Source organism: Heliangelus exortis, chromosome 1 (genome assembly GCF_036169615.1).
Source record: "Heliangelus exortis chromosome 1, bHelExo1.hap1, whole genome shotgun sequence".
NCBI lineage: Eukaryota > Metazoa > Chordata > Aves > Apodiformes > Trochilidae > Heliangelus > Heliangelus exortis.
The window spans coordinates 112,808,171-112,826,840 of NC_092422.1; the positions used below are offsets into that span (position 1 = coordinate 112,808,171).

Here is an 18,670-nt window from a genome sequence, read left to right on the forward strand (position 1 = left end):
CTGCCCATTGATGTTGGTTTGTACATCAGCACAACTCTGGTTAGCGAATGCACTTGCTAACACCTAAAATACATTCCAGCTACAGTTCATTCAGCTGACTCACATGACTAAATCATTAGACTAACACACCAAAACCCCATGGATTCATACCATCCTTCCAGCCACAAATAGTTCAGAAATAAAAGATTGTCAATGAAGAAGATCGGCTTACCTGCAGTATTTTTTGATCTGAAAATAAAGAACTTTTTCTGTCATGAACCTGAAGCATGTTTAGTCCCAGAGAGTTTGTTATTAAAACAAAAAAAAGGGGGGGGAGGGAAAGTTAGTAACTCCTGCTTGTCTTTCAAGCATCTCCTGCTCTCTGTGAGAAATAAAGCCTGTCACCCTGCCCAAGGCAAGAACAATTTGTTCATAAGCACTTCAACTGTCCAAGTTAATTTAAGTGCAGCTGGAACAAAAAACCCCTATGCACCAGAAAATAAAATTTTGCCACAAAGCTTTTAGTAAAGAAACACTACAGAATAACATAAAGCGTACCCTGCTTTTCAGCTATGTGCTGTTAACACAGTCACCTCAAATAATCCATTTGGTTTATGATCAATTCTGAAAATCCAATGAAAGAGAAAGGCAATGGAAGCTGTTTGGAAATTGTATCATAAAATAAAAGATTAGAGAAATCTGAATCCAAACAGGGTGCAAATGAGGACAAGACTATAATTTGTTACAACACAGTCAAAACACCAAGAAAGTGACTTTTATGCTATTTCCTCTGCCACATTACAAGAAAAGTGAAACCAACAACTTAAAATACCCAAGTGTTGTTTTTTACATCATACGTAACTACTGTGCTGAGTCAGACATGTGATTTCTTGCAGATTTAATAAGAAGAAACAGATTCACTGCTTCTCCCTGCTCCACAGCATAAGCCAGCTGCTTAGTAGCTGGAGCTGAACACAGAACCTCAGACTCTCCCACCAGGAGCTCTGCTCCTCCTTTAGCAACATCTTTGGTCACCACCAGAAGAAATTACTTGTCTGGTACAGATACTGATATGAAACAGTGTGAAAGGTCCTGGCTCCCATCTCATATGAAGAACTACAATATGACAGTGAGTACTGCTTTCCCAAGGAGCTCTTTTGAGTCTACAGGTTCACTGTCTCTCTACTTTTTGCTTATTTTGAAGGACTTGTCTGTACTAAAACAAGGAGCTCTTGTGAGCTCCTGTATGATGCCCTTGACCCAGTCAGCTTAGGAACAGACAAGACACTGGGCACACCACCACAGACGTGGATGCAAGCTGCAAACACATCCTGAACACTGGATGAAAACACTGAAAAGGGCCCCTTCTGCAAGTACCTGACATATCCAGATAAAGCCTGGTTTGGATGTGCTCATACAAGCCATGGGCATTGTGGAGCCTCCTTGGCAACACAGAGCTAAGACTCTCCACCCAGTTCAGACAACACTGAAAATCATGGTCCTCATGAACTACCAGGTTATGGCCAACAGAGGAGGGAGCAGTTGCAGAGAGTGAATAAGCATGTGTTTCCACCCACATGTGTTCAAGCAAGGATGGAAGCAACAGGCAAATAAATGATGTAGAAGGCAGACAGCATATAAAGCTCTTAGTAAGCAAGCAAGATGTTCTGCAGGGTAGCATTTGGAGAGGGGACCCAGCAGGCTATACCCGGCAGCAGTGTAAAAGTTACAACAGGTAAGACAGTAAAAAAAAATCCCGAAAATAAACCAACCAAACCAAAGCCCCACCCAGTCCACAAGTTCATGTACCACCCTAAGTCCCTGTCTAGACTGTGGCTCCCTGTGCTGATTGGACATGTACCTCCAAACCAGCATCATGGTGCTCAGAGCACCTTCTGAGCAATGGCACTGGATCTAGAAAGCTCCATTACCCTGTGGGATGGGTCAGCATATAGGAGACCAAGAGCTCATTTCAAGTCCCAGCAGCCCTCTGCAATTTCAGCAGCCCTGCTGTGTGCTGAAACATGTGCCATCATGACAGGACTAGACTGGACTGAGTGACACATGAGTGACCAAGTTCCTCTTCAAGAGCTGAACTGATTAAAGCAGCTACCAGAGACAGCCACAGTTCCTGGTTTGTGGCTGGGCAGTCTCACCACACTGCCTCTCTCTCCCCAGCAGAACAGCAGTAACCCCCACTGACACCCAGGTGGAAGGAAACATGCCCACTCAGTAACTCTGTCCACCTAAGAACACTCTGTCTAGCTGAAAGACTTGCCCACCTGTAGATCATTGAATCATAGAACTGGCTGGGTTGGAAGGGACCTCAGAGATCATCAAGTCCAACCCTTGATCCACTACCGCTGCAGTTCCCAGCCCATGGCACTGAGTGCCACATCCAGTCTCTTTTTAAATATCTCCAGGGACAGAGAGTCCACCACTTCACTGGGCAGCCCATTCCAATGTTTGATCACCCTCTCTGTAAAGAAAATAGAATCATAGAATTGATACAGCATTGCCTGCCTACATGCCAATGGGGTTAGAGAATTAGAGGAAGAATCTGGCTTTTTGTACACCCAGCATCCTTTCAAGTTAACCACTGGCACTCTGTTCTGTTTGCACAGCTGCTACCACAAGATATGATGCCCGGTACCTGAGTCCTCAGTAGTATAGTAACACAACACAGCACTAAAACTGGTATGACACTTCACTTTGAATAACTAGTTATTATTACTTATGAAAGAAGTGGTTTCTACAACTTGATAAACTCATAACTAAAGATAACCCATGTGTTAGCATCTGTGCAAGACAGGAAATCTTGTTTGCAGTCTTCTATCCCCATTAACATGTTTGGCTCTGTTTTCTTCCTCCCATGCTCCACATCCATTTCAACACATGTATGCAGCTAGCTGACTTAAAATTCTATTCTTAATTACTTCTAGTTTACAGTAGACACACAAGGAAGTTGCACTTATGAGGGAAGAGGGAAACCCTACAGAGAAAGTAACTACATAGCTATCATTCACCTATTTGACCTCTGAGAGAGAGGTGGGAGGTGCAACTGAGAGAGGTCAATAATAGAAATCCACATAAAATTACATTTGCATCACAGCACTGTGTGCTACAGGACAACAGTGCTTCTTGTTCTTCAGAAAAGGTGCAGGACTTCTTGCTCAAGGAATGAAAGGAAATTCTGAGCTTCCACGTAACTGTGTAGCCTACAATGTCCCCTTACTGCTTTCCCTATACAAGCTCTTTCCCTGGACTTTTTTCTTTTCTTTGCTGTAGTCTGCCCATGGTGCAGCTGAGCTGCAGTTCAACTGTTGCTGTGCTTCAGCTGGAGGAAGAAGGGTAATGTGGTGAGAGGCCTTGAACTTTTTGGTTCAAAATGAGAACATGCTGAGGGAAAGAAAGAAGCCAAGAGCCTCAAAGACACAAACTGAGCCTCAGACAAGTTATCAAGAAGTGTCAAGCCTTCCCTCTGCCTTGACCTCCCCTCCACAAAATTACTTTGCTCAGCACAACAGAACACGTGCCAAAAGCTGAGCCAAGCCCCGTTTGTCACACAGGTTACCTTCAGGATCAGGTGAAACTTAAAGAGCTCTGGGAGCTGCTTGGTTCACACTTGTTAACTTCTCTCTGGCACTTATAAACCTCAGACTTGGCAGAACATGGGGCAACCGGACCTTGGATCTTACCAGAAGTGGGAGCATAAGAGCCAAACTATTTCACAACTCTGTTAAACAGGTTTCTAGTTAAATTTGCCTCTCTGGACCACAAGTATAATAATTATACAGCCTATGTTCAAACTTAGGCTGAAAGACCTAATAATATCATAATTTACTTTAAAAAAAATCACTAGCATGTGTTCAACATCTATCTCTCTATTATTTTTTTTATATATATATATATTAATTTCTCTTCAAACAGGCCTAGGCAAAAAGATTACTTAATTCTCTGTATAAATATATATATGGCATCAGGAAATGTCAGACAGAATTCCAGTGCTGGCTAACATTCTCTGATATGCAAAAACATCACCAAATAAGATGAAGTTTTTGCGCTGCAGATTTTTTCCAACCTGTTCCCACAGCTGTTGGATAAAAAGCCTAAGAGAGTTAAAATGGAGAAGTACTTGAATCATAATAACCATTATCTGACAGATCTCTCTAGAAATTGTTTTGCACCAGGAGAGACTTCCATCTGACAAACAAAATTGGCTACTGTTTTGATAAAAACTTGCAAAATAACCTGCCAAAACCCAACCTCAACCAAAACCCTCCAATCTTTTATTTCTTTTCACTGGGGATGATTAAAAGCATCTTACCCTGGATTATGCAGCTCAGTATGGGCCCCTAATAAAAGACTTCACTGCAAAATTGCCATGATTGAGGGAAACAATGGCTTCTTTATTAATATTTTAAAGACTCCTGAGGGAAATGCTGTACAGCTGAAATGCCCTCAGTGAAAGGTTCATTGCCATGCTATGCACTTCTGCTGTGTAATGTTTTACAAGCTGCACTGCCCTGTGAATGGGGAGAGTTAGTTCTCAGCTGGTAGGAGCAGCTTGCATAATACCAGACAAGTTAATGGATAACAAGCAATGCAGGAGACCTTTGTTCTGAGTGTGACATACACAAATTCCACACTAAGCACATTGACGCTTCTGAGAGTTACTCATTGACATGCTTTATTAAATTGCTTGGACCATACCTCGATGCACCAGAAAGATTAGTTTAACAGATCTGCATATTTCTGATGCTTTCCATCCTAAACTGCTGCACAATAACCTCAACCCACAGAGCAGTTCACTACTGGTAGGAAGGCATTTCCAGGGGGGATGACAGCGAGCACCTTGCAGCATGCCCACGTGTTGAGACACAAGCAATGGGTAGGCAATGAAGCAGCAAAAAAGAAAAAAAAAAACCAAGTTGGCAGCCAGCAGAGCTTCTGTAACAGGAGTCTGTTCCTATAGAAATGGTCATAGGAAGCGTTTGCTGTGTCCTTCCACTGCAAGGTGAGTGCTCCCTTAGTCCACCCTGAACAGCTGGCTAAAACACCACCCTCCCCCTATCCTCCCTAAATAAAGGCAAAGGGAAAGGAGGCATAAGGTGTGCTGCTTCTGCTACTTGGAATGCCAGACCAAGGACAGCTGGCTTCTAGCAGGTGGAAGCTGCACCAAATGCCCAGGAGCAGCACAGCTCTTAACACTCATCAGGGAGTTTAGTTAATTCCAAGCCTGATGAAAAGGATGCTGGTTTTCACTGCCCACAGCACTTGTCCAGACAAAAAACATCCTCTGAGCTGGCCTGTCCTACTACCCCTTATCATATGACATCGCTTTCAGTCTCCCAAAGGCAGGATCCAGCTGAACTTCAGTGTCAAAACTTGGGTGCCTTCATCCATCAGACTGCAATAGATGATCTGCACGGCTAGATGTTGTTATTTGTTTGCTTAAACTCTTAGAAGCAGTAAGCCAGTCTCACTGGTACATGGCTAAGCAAGGGAAAGAACTTCCAGCAGTATATTGTGCAGTTTGCCAGTCCACAGCCTTACTCCTGAACACCACTGCCCAGCTGAAATTTAAAGAAGTGATACAAAAAACCCAAAACATTATGATGACTCGGATGACAAACAAAACCCACTCATTTTTGATAACAGCAAAATCATCCCCCTTCGATCGGTTATTTTCATGTCTGTGGATGCCACAAATAGCTCTGCAGCAAGGGAGAAGGCCAGCAAATGATACTCGAGGAGCTCCTCACTGCTGCCTGGCTGGAAAACTGCCTGTGTCACTGAAAACTGACCCATCTTCCTCCACAATGCCCAAGGAAGAACCTGACAGCACCCAGCAGCCATGTGGATGCACACACACAGCACCCCGAGGAGTCAGTGGAAAGAGCACCCATGGGCACACAAGACTGAGAAGGAAGCTGGCACATCCTCCACTCCCATGAAAACTGGCCTAGCAGCCCACTCCCCTCTGCAGTTTCACCCAAAGCCTACCAGACATGCAAAAGAGCATGCAGACACCTCCCACAGCAATTGCTACATCATTGTCCACTGGAATAACCAGTCACCTAAATATAGCATCTTCCTCCACAACAGGGAGAAGGTCATTTCATCCCAAACTGAAAGTTTACTCATCTCATAGCAAATCTTTTTAAAATAATGGCAGCATCCTCTCCCTCTGCATGTAAGTACACACATATATACACGTATGACTATTGAGCCTTTTTTAATTATGCAAAATAACCCCAGGAGACTGACTGACTGCCCAGACACCATGACACTGGGATCATGGGTGGCTACCACGGGTGGCTCAGGCACAGAAGACTGCACCTCAATGGAGAGCCCTTTCAGGCAACACCAGACTTGTACAGTCTATCATCCCTGGAGTGTTTTGCTGCAGTAGAAATATCCTTATGGAACCACTAACAAAAAAACCTAATACTTTGAACTGAACAATATGAACAACAATTAACAGGCACAGTGTGACAAAATCCAGAAATGCTGGTTTTGCTGTAACTGCAAGTCTAGGCTTCCAGTTTTCTAGTGGTTACAGATCATGTGGATTCCTGCATCATCTGAAAGATACTCAGCCACTTGAGACCCAACAGACTGAGGTGTGTGTACAGCACCACCTCCTGTATAAAGTTTTACTCACTGTACTTCCAGTGACGTGAATAAGGCCTTCACTGACTGATTTTTAGTTTGCTTAAAATTCTTTAAGGAGACATATAAACTGTGAAGTCTGGTAGCCACAACACCTTGTATCAAGTACTCCGATTAAAACTAGTCCAGGAATGACTAATTTCAAAGAAACTTGTTTTGTCCAGAGAATGATGAATCATCAGATTCAATGGTCTGCAAGCTTCTATTTCAAAAACAAATTTATCAGAAATGTTCCTCAGGTCAAAGATGGTGTGTTGGGAAACAGAAACATCTTTCACCACATGTATGTGAAAGAGACAAATCCCAAACCAGCTTTAGCCAGGTAAATAGAGCACTTTCTTGGAATATAAAGTATGCACATTCCAGTCCTTGCTGTGAATGCAGGTGAGTACTATAACTGTCTGCTTGTTCCAAAGACTATCTGCCTTATATAAAGTACAAAAAAAAACCTGACAAGAGGCAGCGCATAAGTCCTTTGGATGTGGAAATAAATACAAAGCCCTGCTCTGAATGAATGTCCTACACAATATCAGTTAATAAGAAAAATTAAGAAACTGCTGGTTTGGCCTTCACTCATGAAACCCCATCATATCATAAATACTCCGTTGCTATCAGACTCCCTTCTGTATTTCCTCCTCTCTTTCCCCATTAAAACAGGGAACTGATGTCAAGGTGGAGAAAACAGACTGTTCTGAGCCACTAGTGTCAATCCCTTGTCACTTGTGAAAATATATTTTGTTCTGATACGAGGACAGACAAGTCAATGAAACGAATAAGTAAGTATCTGACTTAGTAAGTCAAAGACTTAACCCAAGATGCTTTAGGGCAATATTCACCCTTTGGTATCACCAAACTAGGAATTAAAGAAGCAGTTGCAGCTTTACAACTGAAAAATACACTGATTTTTCCATTGTAATCAGTTGCATTTTAGGCTTAGCTGCCTCTCCCCTCCTCTTTTGACCCAAAGTGAGTTATTCATTAATTCTGATATTCTTTAGTCACTGCTTAAAATGTGAAGCAGTCTGTAGAACAAAGACAGGAGTTAAGGGTCAAACTTGTGGGACCAAGTGCTGTTATTTGCTTTTGGAGTTTGTTTGTTTGTGTTTTCAAGATTAGAAGTGAACTTTCCTTTTTCCATGGAAAAAAGGCCTAACAAAAAACCACTTATAATCTGCTGTACTACATCAAATAAATATAGTGTTCTAAAACTAGGTGCACAAGCTAAGCCTTACTTAGTTATTTAGTCCTTGCTGTTCCCAGGACAGCGCTGTTTTCTCTCCTTTCCCTCAGTACTCCTTAGTCATAATTTCTGGGGGAAAGGTCTTTCCCTTTCCCTTCCTAGTGACCATCAACGAAGTATGAACCACCAAAGTTACCTAGAGTTTGGCAATTGATTTCAGCAAGCATTAGGTCGAGCCCTCAATTGCCTACCTTACCTCCTCTAAGTAGTCTTTCTTTGTGGACAGCTGCTATTGCAAACACTTTTCAAAGAGAAAAACTGGAAAGAAGGAGAGAAGAAGGAGAATTCTTAAAATAAGCAGTATCTGGTTAAGTCAGTGAGTCCTCAGGAAAGCACCTTTTGTGCTCCCTTCTATACAGGAATGTGCCTTTACTGTGCTTTCATAAATATTGGACAATCAAGGCTCATGATAGTATAGTAAATCAACTAGAAATCTCCCCTTTCCATCCTTCTTTGGTTCTGGAAGTTCAGAAATTGCAAAACCAATTAACACACAGAGCAACCCGCTCAGCTTCGTATCCACAAAGTGGCAACAGCAGCAGTCCCTTTGACCATCTTGCTCCAAGGTCCTTTGGGGACCTCTGATCCTGCAGCCACAATGGAGTCAGGACTGTGGGAGGGACCTCTAAGAAGCTGCTTGAGCATTAAAAATGTAAGTACTCCACACACCAGACACCAGGCACAGCTAAGACTTTCTTTGTACAAACCCACTGGGCTCCACTGAAGCTCAGAACTACTGGGGCTTCCATTTGGTAGCCCTTACACCTCTAAGGAGAGGCTGGGACCTCTGGAAAAGGATGATTCAGATCCCAAACATGGTCGGGGTTGTACTGAAGCTCTGGTGGCAATCATCTTCATTCATTCATCAGACTAGTTCTGCCTGCTTTTGGGCTCCAACAGTTCTCAGAGGCACACCTGGGTTCACCAAGAGTTTCAGAAAGTTTACATTAAGGCGTCCTCTCTCCAAGAAACTTTATTTGGTTTCAGAAGAGTAATTAAGCTATTTCCTATTATGGAAAAACCCAAAATTGAACCAGCAACAAACCAGCACAACCAAATAACAAGCTAAAACCAAAAAACAACCCACCAACCAAAAGCCAAACTAACCAAAACAAAAACAAAACCCAAAACCATGACAAAACACCAAAAGCCACCAACAAACCCCCGCAAAGCCATGTAGTAGAAATTGAGAGTCAAAAAAGTGTTAGGAATTTGTAATTTTTTGAATATTTGTAATAATGACTCTGCAGTTTGGTTTCTAAAATTTGTTGCATTTAATATTTTACTTTGGAGAAGTACAAATCAGAACATCTTCACATTAAATTTCAGACCCAAATACTTCCATGCTTAAATTTGAAAAGTGGTTGAGCCAAGTTCAGACAAAATCAGCACCAGTCAGAAATGTAACTGTGGAGCTCCTAGCTCTTGAGCCTGGGGGTTTTAAAAAGGATCTTTCATCTTTGTAGTATGAAGACTCACCTACTAGACAGTAGGTTAGGTTTCTCCCTGAAGTGTACTCCAGGCTCCTCCTCTAGTAATCACTTGTCCTACAGTGTTACTTGTAAAGCTTTTATAGCAACAGCAGCATTAACATATCAGCAACAGCAAGGTCTCCTACCAGAACACAGATACAACAAACACTCACTCCCACCCTGAAAGAAGCAAGTTGCACTGTGACAACAGAGACAGTCTCCTCAACGACAAGTGCCTTACCAATCTCTGAATTCGCCTCCTCTGAAACTAAGAATAATTGCTCTGCTAAACGTGGTTTATTAAAATATTCAGTTTTCCATTAAAGAATGAAAACATTCACTACCATTTACTGAACAGCATACTACTTAAAAACATTATCCTGGCTACATTACCTTCTATGGTTGTCTTGCATGCCACACAGCCACTCTGCTCTAAGCCAGCACATACAGCACACAGAGTTATTGAAGCTGAAGGGGAAGAAAGGTCTGGTTTCTGCTTGCGAGCAAGTGAGACCTCTGCAACTGGATGTTTGCTCCTCTCACAGAAAAACTCATTGAGGAAAAAGTCCATCCCAGGGATAATCTCTGTGTATCCTGTATTATTTCCTTTTTATCAGTTGTGACAAGCGCTTGCACTCAGACAAATCCAGAGGTTGCTTTTTATTTTGCTTGCTTATGTTTTCAGGCAACTACATTTCTTACAGAACATTGGTCTAAAGATAATCCAGGAATTAAAGCGTTGGCAGTAAAAAGATTTCTACAGTTTACATTATAACGCTTATTTGCCAAACAATGAGAATGGAACATTCACTGCTTTATTTACTCATGAAAGAACACTATCCCATGCCTTTTAAAACTGATGGCTTAATCTGTTGCTTAGTCTGCTGCAGGAGAAATTATAGCCAGATTAAGAGCTGCATTCTGTGTGTAATTATGCCTATGGTAAAAGAAGATGTTAGATCCCACTCCTCAAAAAAAGTCAATAAATAACTGTTAAAATGACCAATCTGCAATGCAAAGTGCAAAGTGTGTAGTCAAAGTAATACTGGATCAAGAATTCATCTCACGATTCAGCTGTAGGATTCAAACTACAAACACATGTAGCAGAGAGTTTGAGAAACAACTCCAGCCTCAACTTTTTGTTTTGGAGGAGCAATCCAACTGCTTTGTTTCACCCACCTCACAGTAGCTGTGAACTCAATTTAAACAACTAAGAAAAATGGGGTTACACCTGTTCTGCATTGGCATAAAGGAGACAGATTGTGGACACAGGAGAGAGAGAACTGCTGAAGTACTAAAATCATTGGCAAGGCTTTAATTTTTCCTTTGCAGGCTATGTTTTTTATTCTGCTGCCATTGAAAAGCCATGACTGAGGGACCTTAGGCATGTGGTAACAAATACCTTTTTTCTTGTTTAAATCCAGTCTCTTTGTGCAGAAGGTAGAAGTTGTCTACTTTTAATGACAGAAAATGGTTTAAAATGCTTCAACTTACGACTGCTATTCACTGTGTTGAATTTCACTAATCTGTTCCTTAAACTAAATGCAATTTCCTAGCAACCAGCACTTTAACACACAGATATGATTCTATTTCATGAAGGGAGATGGTGAGGCAGTTAGTTCTTCCTCTCAATGAAAACACCATTTTGCAGCATAGACTTATGCAAGGTAGGAAAACTCTTGCTGCTCTAACATCCTGCTATAGTCTGACAGTAAAATACTCACAAATACATGCAGACAGTAAAGCAGAGGCTATGCATGTAGTGGAAGAACATCTGCATTGATGCAGACATGCATCTGAGGTAGGCTTAAATACTGCTTCAGCCCCCTTGTACAGACCTCAGTTTTGAGACAGGGAATTGAGTGCATGAGCTTGCTCTGGTTTCCAAACGGAGTACTTCTACCATTATAAATTCCCTTTAATTTAATGTTTTCGTATTTTATTTTACTTCAGTGAAAGCATACAAAGCCAAAAGCAAATAGTAATTAATAAGTTAATATGAAATATATATAATATAAAATACAAGAAATACCAGCTGATGTGTGGAATTATGACTGTCTAGAACTAAACCTGGACCCTATCTGTAGAATTTGAATCCCTAGTGCTTGTAGTATTCCAGGACACCCACAAGCTCACTGTAGAGACAATCTAGACCAGGAGTCATGGTGGCCTTCCAAGAAAGGGTTAAGAAGGTGTCCCTGCAGAAGCACTGCGAAGTGCTGATATCCAGTCCCAAGGACACATTCAGCCAAAGAGGAAACTATTGATTTTCATTCAATTTCATTAAATACTGCATTGTAGTATGTTCACTCAAGAAAACTGCATGGATTAGTTTTTTACAGTATCAGAATTAACTGACTTAAATGTCCATAATAAACTCTGCACTTTTGTTCCTAGTTGATCACTGGTCTCCTATAGCTACGCCACATATGAAACACTTCAACAGCTCAGAACAGTGTCAAGTATAGCTTTTCACTTTAAAACTTCCTAGGATATAAAACCACATGCTTGTCTTGCAGGACTTACCTCTAAAAGTCCATCTTCAGGTAGGTCTGTGCAGTGGACAGCATTCTGAATCTTGTTCTTCCCAAAGATAGCACGCAGAGTTCCCGGCCGGAGATGACGGGCTATTTCCTATTGAGTACAAGAAAACCAGAAGACCTTTGTGAACTACACTATTCCTTTATATCACGGACACAGTAGAATCTTACAAAGTAAAACATTATTTGCTATTAATATACACGTGGTACACTATAAGAGAAAACAAAGAGGGAAATTCTAGGTTGCACTACACACTCGGAACTGCTGAAAAGCAATGACCAAGACTGTGAAAACTAACTGCTTGAAATTGGGCCAGCCAAACAACTTTGATTGAAATACAGGATCCTTCATATTACAAATATATCTTCCTGGCACTTGTATTAATACAGTTAGCTCATTTTAGCACCTTTGCAGCTCTCAAGAGCTGCACAGAATGTGCTGTCCATAGTGAGCAGACACAAACCCACCACCTTGCAGAATGCCTCACCTAACACTGAACTATTTGCCTCAGAACCCGACATTTGTGAAGCCCAGCTACTGAACAGTGTCTTGGGTCTTCCGAAGCCTCCATCACAGGAAAGACAAAGCTCTTGGAGCAAGTCCAGAGGAGGGCCACAAAGATGATCAGATGGCTGTAGCATCTCTCCTACAAAGACAGGCTAAGAGTTGGGGTTTTTCAGCCTGGAGAAGAGAAGGTTCTGGATGACCTTGTAGTGGCCTTCCAGCACCTAAAGATCTACAAGAAAGCTGTGGAGAGACTTTTTACAAGGGCATGTAGAAATAAGGCATGGGCTTTTAACTGAAAGTGAGCAGATTTAGATTAGACATTAGGAAGAAATTCTTTAGTGTGAGGGTGGTGAGACACTGGAACAGCTTGCTCAGGGAGGTTGTGGATGCTCCGTCCCTGGAAGTGTTGGAGACCAGGCTTGATGAGGCTTTGAGCAACCTGGTCTTAGAAGAAGGTGTTACTGCTCATGCAGAGTGTTTGGAAGCAGATGATCTTGAAGGTCCCTTCCAACTTAAACCATTCTGTGACTCTATGATGACACTGTGACTAGTGTCATCTGATCATCTGAGGATCATCTGTCATCTGAGGATCAGTCCAGACTCTCTGTATCTTTCTCTCTTCTTTGAGTTGACATTTCAATACTCTTCTTCATCTACAATGCCAAACAACTCCTTGGCCTCTCAGAGCATTTCTCTTACTACAGTAGATACCACTCAGGTCCTGAGATAACATTTCTCCCCTACCTCTTTACTACGGCGTATCTTCCACTTACACCACAGAGGACTGCCTTCAATGGCTCTCCCCTCTACCATGATCTTTTTTTTCTAGGCATGATGCAGACCTACTGTACTTCTCTGTACTTTGTAGTGTTTTCTTTTAGTACTGTAATAAACACTGTAGTGTTCTCCTATGCCAACTGTGCCTCTCTTCCCAAAACCCTTGAGTTCTTCTCCAAGCCCACCTCATGCACTGTGTGTCTCCTTTTAAAACTCTGTGGTCATTGCATTAACCTAGTTTTTCCTCCTTAAAACCTTTTGGACATTCTTCCATGAGTGCCTCCTGAGCACTGCTTCCTGTGAGGGGACAGGCCAGTGACGGACTGAGGCTACAGCTACTGAACAAAAACAGGCATCTGACCTTGCCAACAGAGCCTACATCAGCCCCTTTCTAAAAAGGCACTGGGTACAGTAGGGTGTAGTCACTTTGGAAGTGGCCAGCACAGTTTCACTGTGCCACTCCCAGGTGTTTGTTCCGGTGTCCCATCTGGAGGTTGCTGCCCCCACAGCTTTGTCACCAGACTGGATCATCCAAGCATTTCCTAACTTTCAGTGTCAAATGGGTTCAAAGTGACTTCAGTAAGGGCTCTTAGCCAAGCTGAAAGAATTTGCACAAATACAGATGAGAACCTCTTGCATGATGCACACTCTCTCCTGAGATGGCCGTGAATGTTTTAAGCTAGTCCCGAGACCTTACAAGAGCATCACCTGACAACACCCTTCAGACAGTTTCCAGTAACCAAGACAACTGGACTTTAAGGGCAAGATCTTCTCTTGGCCCCGCAAGTCCTAGATATTGTCTTTTAATAATAATAATTAACAATTATTACAGTGATCTGTTAGCCAGGAACCTAGATATGTTACCTACAACGATCTGTTACCCACCTGGAAGACAATCAAAGTGCTTTAATGCTTGGAGCGTGTCTAACCCAAAGCAGTGTACAAGGAAAGTTTCTATTTCCCATTGTTACTTTGTACGTCACAGATTATACAGGATCTTTGGATACGGATGTGAAGGATATTTGAATAAGATACACTCAACATCAAACAAATTTTGTTTCAGAGGAAAGGTCAAGAGCTTCACAAAAAAAAAAAAAAAAAAAAAAAAAAAAAAGGCAAGTTGAAAGAAACAATTCCTCCTCTACATAGAGCTTATTAGTAGCTTGTGATAAGAAAGCCTACTGGAGAAATAAGTCACATGCCAGCTAACTACAGCTGTGTGACACTTTAATCAAGTCTTCCTTGAAACAAATGTTGGTTCCAGTAAAAACAGGCTGTCAGGAATCCAGCCATAGTATTAGGCTTCCAAATGTTTTAAGGAAATTTGGGCATATTAGAAATAATTATTGTGGCTATATAAACTTCAGAAACACCATAGCAAAAAACAGCTCAGACCTAAAAAGTTAAATATTGGCATTTCACATTACGTGACATTTCACATAATATTGGCATTTCACATTATGTTTCCTAGGCATCAATCTTTTGCGCCATCGCCTGACAGGTTCAAAAATGCTGCTTCTTATGAAACTTTCATTTATGAGTTTTCCTTTAATTTATCTCCCCCACCATACCCCCTTTTTTTCCCCTCCCTCCCTTAAAAACAATTATGATCTCCTGATGCATCATTTGTCTAAGATCTTACCTCTACTCCACAAGTTCACAACAGAAGAACTTATCTTTCTTCTCTTGGATGCCCTCTCTCTTGATAACATTGGCAAAAGCTCCTACTGTTGCAGTACATGATCTCCTGCTCTTCTGTAATTTTTTAATACAGGTTGCTATGCATTCTCCTGCCCTCCTGAAACTCAACAGTCATCGTGCACATAAATGGACTTATTCTGTCTTGCTGGTATTAGATTAGATCAGAAATACACAAAGGTAAGTCCTCCAGCACTTTACATTGCTAACATCTGATTAATTAAAATTTTTAAAAGCTGTTCTTGCCATCATTTAGCAGTTAACAAAAGAGTCTCTGCTTACATTTACATAGTCAAAAATTACAACAACAGTCAGTTCCAAACTTCTGCTATTACATCCCTGTCTTACACCACTGAGGAACCCTCAGGGAAGAAGGCTGCTATAAATGATGGAGATGGAAAAAAGCTGTATGGATATACATATATATAGGTGTCCTTGTGTATGTACAGCTGGAAATATTGGGAATATTTCAGGGAAGTAGGAAGTTCTCTAAGTTCTCTACAGAACTTAGTCCTCATGGAACATCTTAATATACACTCCTCTGGTCCATGACAGGACCAAACATTTTATTTACAGGGCCTCATCTGCAACAACATGGAAACACAAATGTAATAGTGGAGTTTTTGGTTGGTTCCCCTACACACCTCATTCCCTTTTAAAATCATTTCTTCCTAAACTTCCTGCTAAATCTAGTTTCTGGAGTATGTACTTGGTGCACAGTTTGTTTGTTGTTTTTTTTTTTTTTAAGCAGTTAAGAGTGGGATTGCAGAGGAGTTAAGAGCAGCTACTGTACGCCTAAGAGGAGATAACGTGTGCAGAACTCCACGTGCATGTGTAAATTGGGATGCCACCAACTTGAATCTCACATGAAGAATACACTGTCTACAACAAAAAACCCAGGGTTGTTGTACCAAAAGCTTTCATCCTCTTTGGTCTTACTCACCAGGCTATTTGATCTCACCTGACAGGCTGGGCTTTGATCTTGCAGATGTCCTTTGAATACCCTTGTTCTACACAATATATATTTCATGGTTCTCTCATATAACTGTGCTCAGTGTAACACTGCCCACACAAAGTACTTAGCACACTCTAAAATACTTTCTATATGTCTAAAAGTGAAGGGAAACAAAAATGTCACCAATGTCAGTAATAGGTCAAAATCAAACTGAAAAATTTTCACGAGCAAATCTCAATAACTGCTCTTCCTTCAAACATCTGTTTTTTCATGGGCTGGATGGGAAGTTAGGTAACGTGTATTCCAGATCAAAGCTACAGATTTCAAGAAAATTGGGCTGGGTTTTTTAAAGTATCTGCCCTGAATACTTGATTGGTTATCTAGAAAGCCAAAAGCATTTCTACCTGTTCTGTTGTTGTTAAAATTGTGTTCAAAGAAAAGGCAAAGAGACAACCACTGACTCAGTGCAGCAGCCATTCCCTCCCCTTCTCACTAGAAAACAGCAAAAACTCTGAATGGACCAAAACCAAACAAAGGAACTTTTGCAGCCTGAAACCTGAACAAGAGAAACTTGAAAATTGTTTAATGGTCCTCTTGAGTGAAGCAAAATAAAAACGAGAGTTTGTGATCAAGGTCATGAGGAAAAAAGTCACCATAAAACTGTCTATAAAGAGCTTTATGGGATGAAGGAGACTGGTCTCTCCTCTCACAAATATTGTTTCTGTTCAGTGTTATCATGGACAAGATGTTCTGCCTTCCTCCTTCCTATCCTTTATCTTGAGCTCCTCTATTTTGAAGATAAGGACAGACTTTTTCTGTGGTTGTGCACTACCACATAACCACACACATAAATCTTACTAGGTTTCATGATGCACTGTTGCAGTTAATATCTTCTACTAGTACAGGAAAGGCATGAGAGGGCATAATGGGAGAAAAATGAACCAGACATTGAAATCTGCAGTAAAAACAATAAACAGCCACCCCTGGTGGGCACAGGTAACTGCTTCTTCTCCAGTGCATGATGAAAATCACTTATCCTGCCAGCTGTAACTCAAAATATCCAATATCTGAAGGAAACCTACAGGAAGGCTGGAGAGGGACTTTTTCGTAACAGTGTCCAACAATAACACAAGGGGAAATGGTTTTTAACTGGAGGAGAATAGGTTTAGATTAGATCACAGGAAGAAGTTCTTCAGTATGGGGGTGGTGAGACTGGTGTAGATTGAATCATAGAATCATAGAATCATAGAATCCTAGGGGTTGGAAGGGACCTCGAAAGATCATCTAGTCCAACCCCCCCTGCCAGAGCAGGGCCCCCTAGAGTACATCGCCTAGGAACGTGTCCAGGCGGGTTTTGAATGTCTCCAGTGAAGGAGACTCCACAACCCCCCTGGGCAGCCTGTTCCAGGGCTCTGTCACCCTTACAGTAAAAAAATTTTTCTGATATTCAACTTGAACCTCCTATGCTCCAATTTACACCCATTACCCCTTGTCCTATCACTGGTCACCATTGAGAAAAGCCTAACTCCATCTCCCTGACACTCACCCCTTACATATTTGAAAACATTGATGAGGTCACCCCTCAGTCTCCTTTTCTCCAAACTAAAGAGACCCAGCTCCCTCAGCCTTTCCTCATAAGGGAGATGCTCCACTCCCTTAATCATCTTAGTAGCTCTGCGCTGGACAAAGAAGCTATGGATGCCCCCTTCATGGAGGCTCAAGGACAGGTTGGATGAGGCTTTGAGCAACCTTGTCCAGCTGAGAGGTGCACTGACCCACTGCAGGGAAAACCATTCTATGATTCTATGATTGAACTCCTATCCACAGTACTCTCCCAGGACAGGGCCAGTCTTTTAGGTTTGCCTTCAGGCCAGCAGCATTCAGAAGACTTCCTGAGCTGCAACAAACTCTGTACAGTCCCCTCCAAGTCCCTATGAAAAAAAAAAAAAAAAAAGCACAACTTCTTTTCCTTCTCTATCCAAACCATGACTATGCTTCTGCTCCTTGTGCTTCTGAGCATTCCTCATTCACCATCCTTTTTGAAGGCTTTATGTTAACTTGGTCTCCCCACCCCTGGCTTCCCCACCCTGCATCATGAAGCTTTTTCCTTTTGCAGGTCTCCATGCTCCACTGCTGTCACAAAAGAGATGGTCCCTCTTTCCTCTTGAGGGTGCCAACTGCTTCAGAAGGCAGTAGCCAGCCTCAGGCAAACAAGCTGCCTTCCTCCTTTTTTAAGGACCAGCTACGCCCTTGTCAAGAGAACAGAACAAACATTAACTTTGAACAAACAAAATAATGTAAATTCCACCACTGACCATGGAATATGACTGGCTGAACTTTAGCCACTGGAAAGCACCTGGGTTTTGTCTGTAGTGAGTGGAGAGTGATAAAACCCTTTCACAAAAGAAAAAAAAATTCCTTTGCAATACAACAGCTATGTGAGGTAAATAGGATAAGTGCCTCTTTCTTCCCATCACCACAGATTTTCAGTTGGCTTATTTTCAGGGGATTTTTAGCACCAGTCATATCACACGCAGCTGGCTGCACAGAATTCTCATTCCTACACAAGTGATCAGCAATAGGTAAAATTACCCAAGTGGCACAGACTCTGTAATGCAGGACACAATACTAGACAAACAGCTCCTGCAATGCTTATTCAAGCTAAGAAACACCTTAGCAGTATCATTACTATGGAAACAACATCAGTTGGTCAGTCTGATAAATCCTTCACAGAGGCTCCCATTCAAAGACAAAGGCTTAACAGTTAAAATTAAATCAGTGGTGGCAAATGATCTTGTGCCCAAAACCACAAGGGCTAGCCTGCTT

The 18,670-nt window shown here is 41.8% G+C and overlaps 1 protein-coding gene and 1 long non-coding RNA gene across 5 annotated transcripts in view; one reads left to right on the forward strand and one right to left on the reverse strand.

Annotated features, from left to right (window-relative positions):
• Window positions 1-18,670, reverse strand: part of NME7 (NME/NM23 family member 7) — an 88,635-nt gene that overhangs the window by 5,657 nt on the left and 64,308 nt on the right. For 2 of the 3 annotated variants that reach the window (XM_071759056.1, XM_071759068.1), the window contains exon 11: window positions 11,893-12,000. In XM_071759056.1, the coding sequence (XP_071615157.1) occupies window positions 11,893-12,000 (108 nt within the window). Of the gene's footprint in view, window positions 1-10,245; window positions 10,304-11,892; window positions 12,001-18,670 lie in introns of those variants that run through there. The other variant, XM_071759063.1, reaches the window with a different exon arrangement.
• On the forward strand, window positions 4,652-17,063 carry LOC139803217 (uncharacterized). 2 transcript variants are annotated; one of them, XR_011728951.1, is made up of 3 exons: window positions 4,661-7,038; window positions 14,966-15,069; window positions 15,638-17,063. It is a non-coding gene; the product is annotated as an uncharacterized lncRNA (long non-coding RNA). The 2 variants fall into 2 exon arrangements; XR_011728950.1 differs by lacking the exons at window positions 14,966-15,069; window positions 15,638-17,063 and adding an exon at window positions 10,699-11,765 and having other exon boundaries at window positions 4,652-7,038.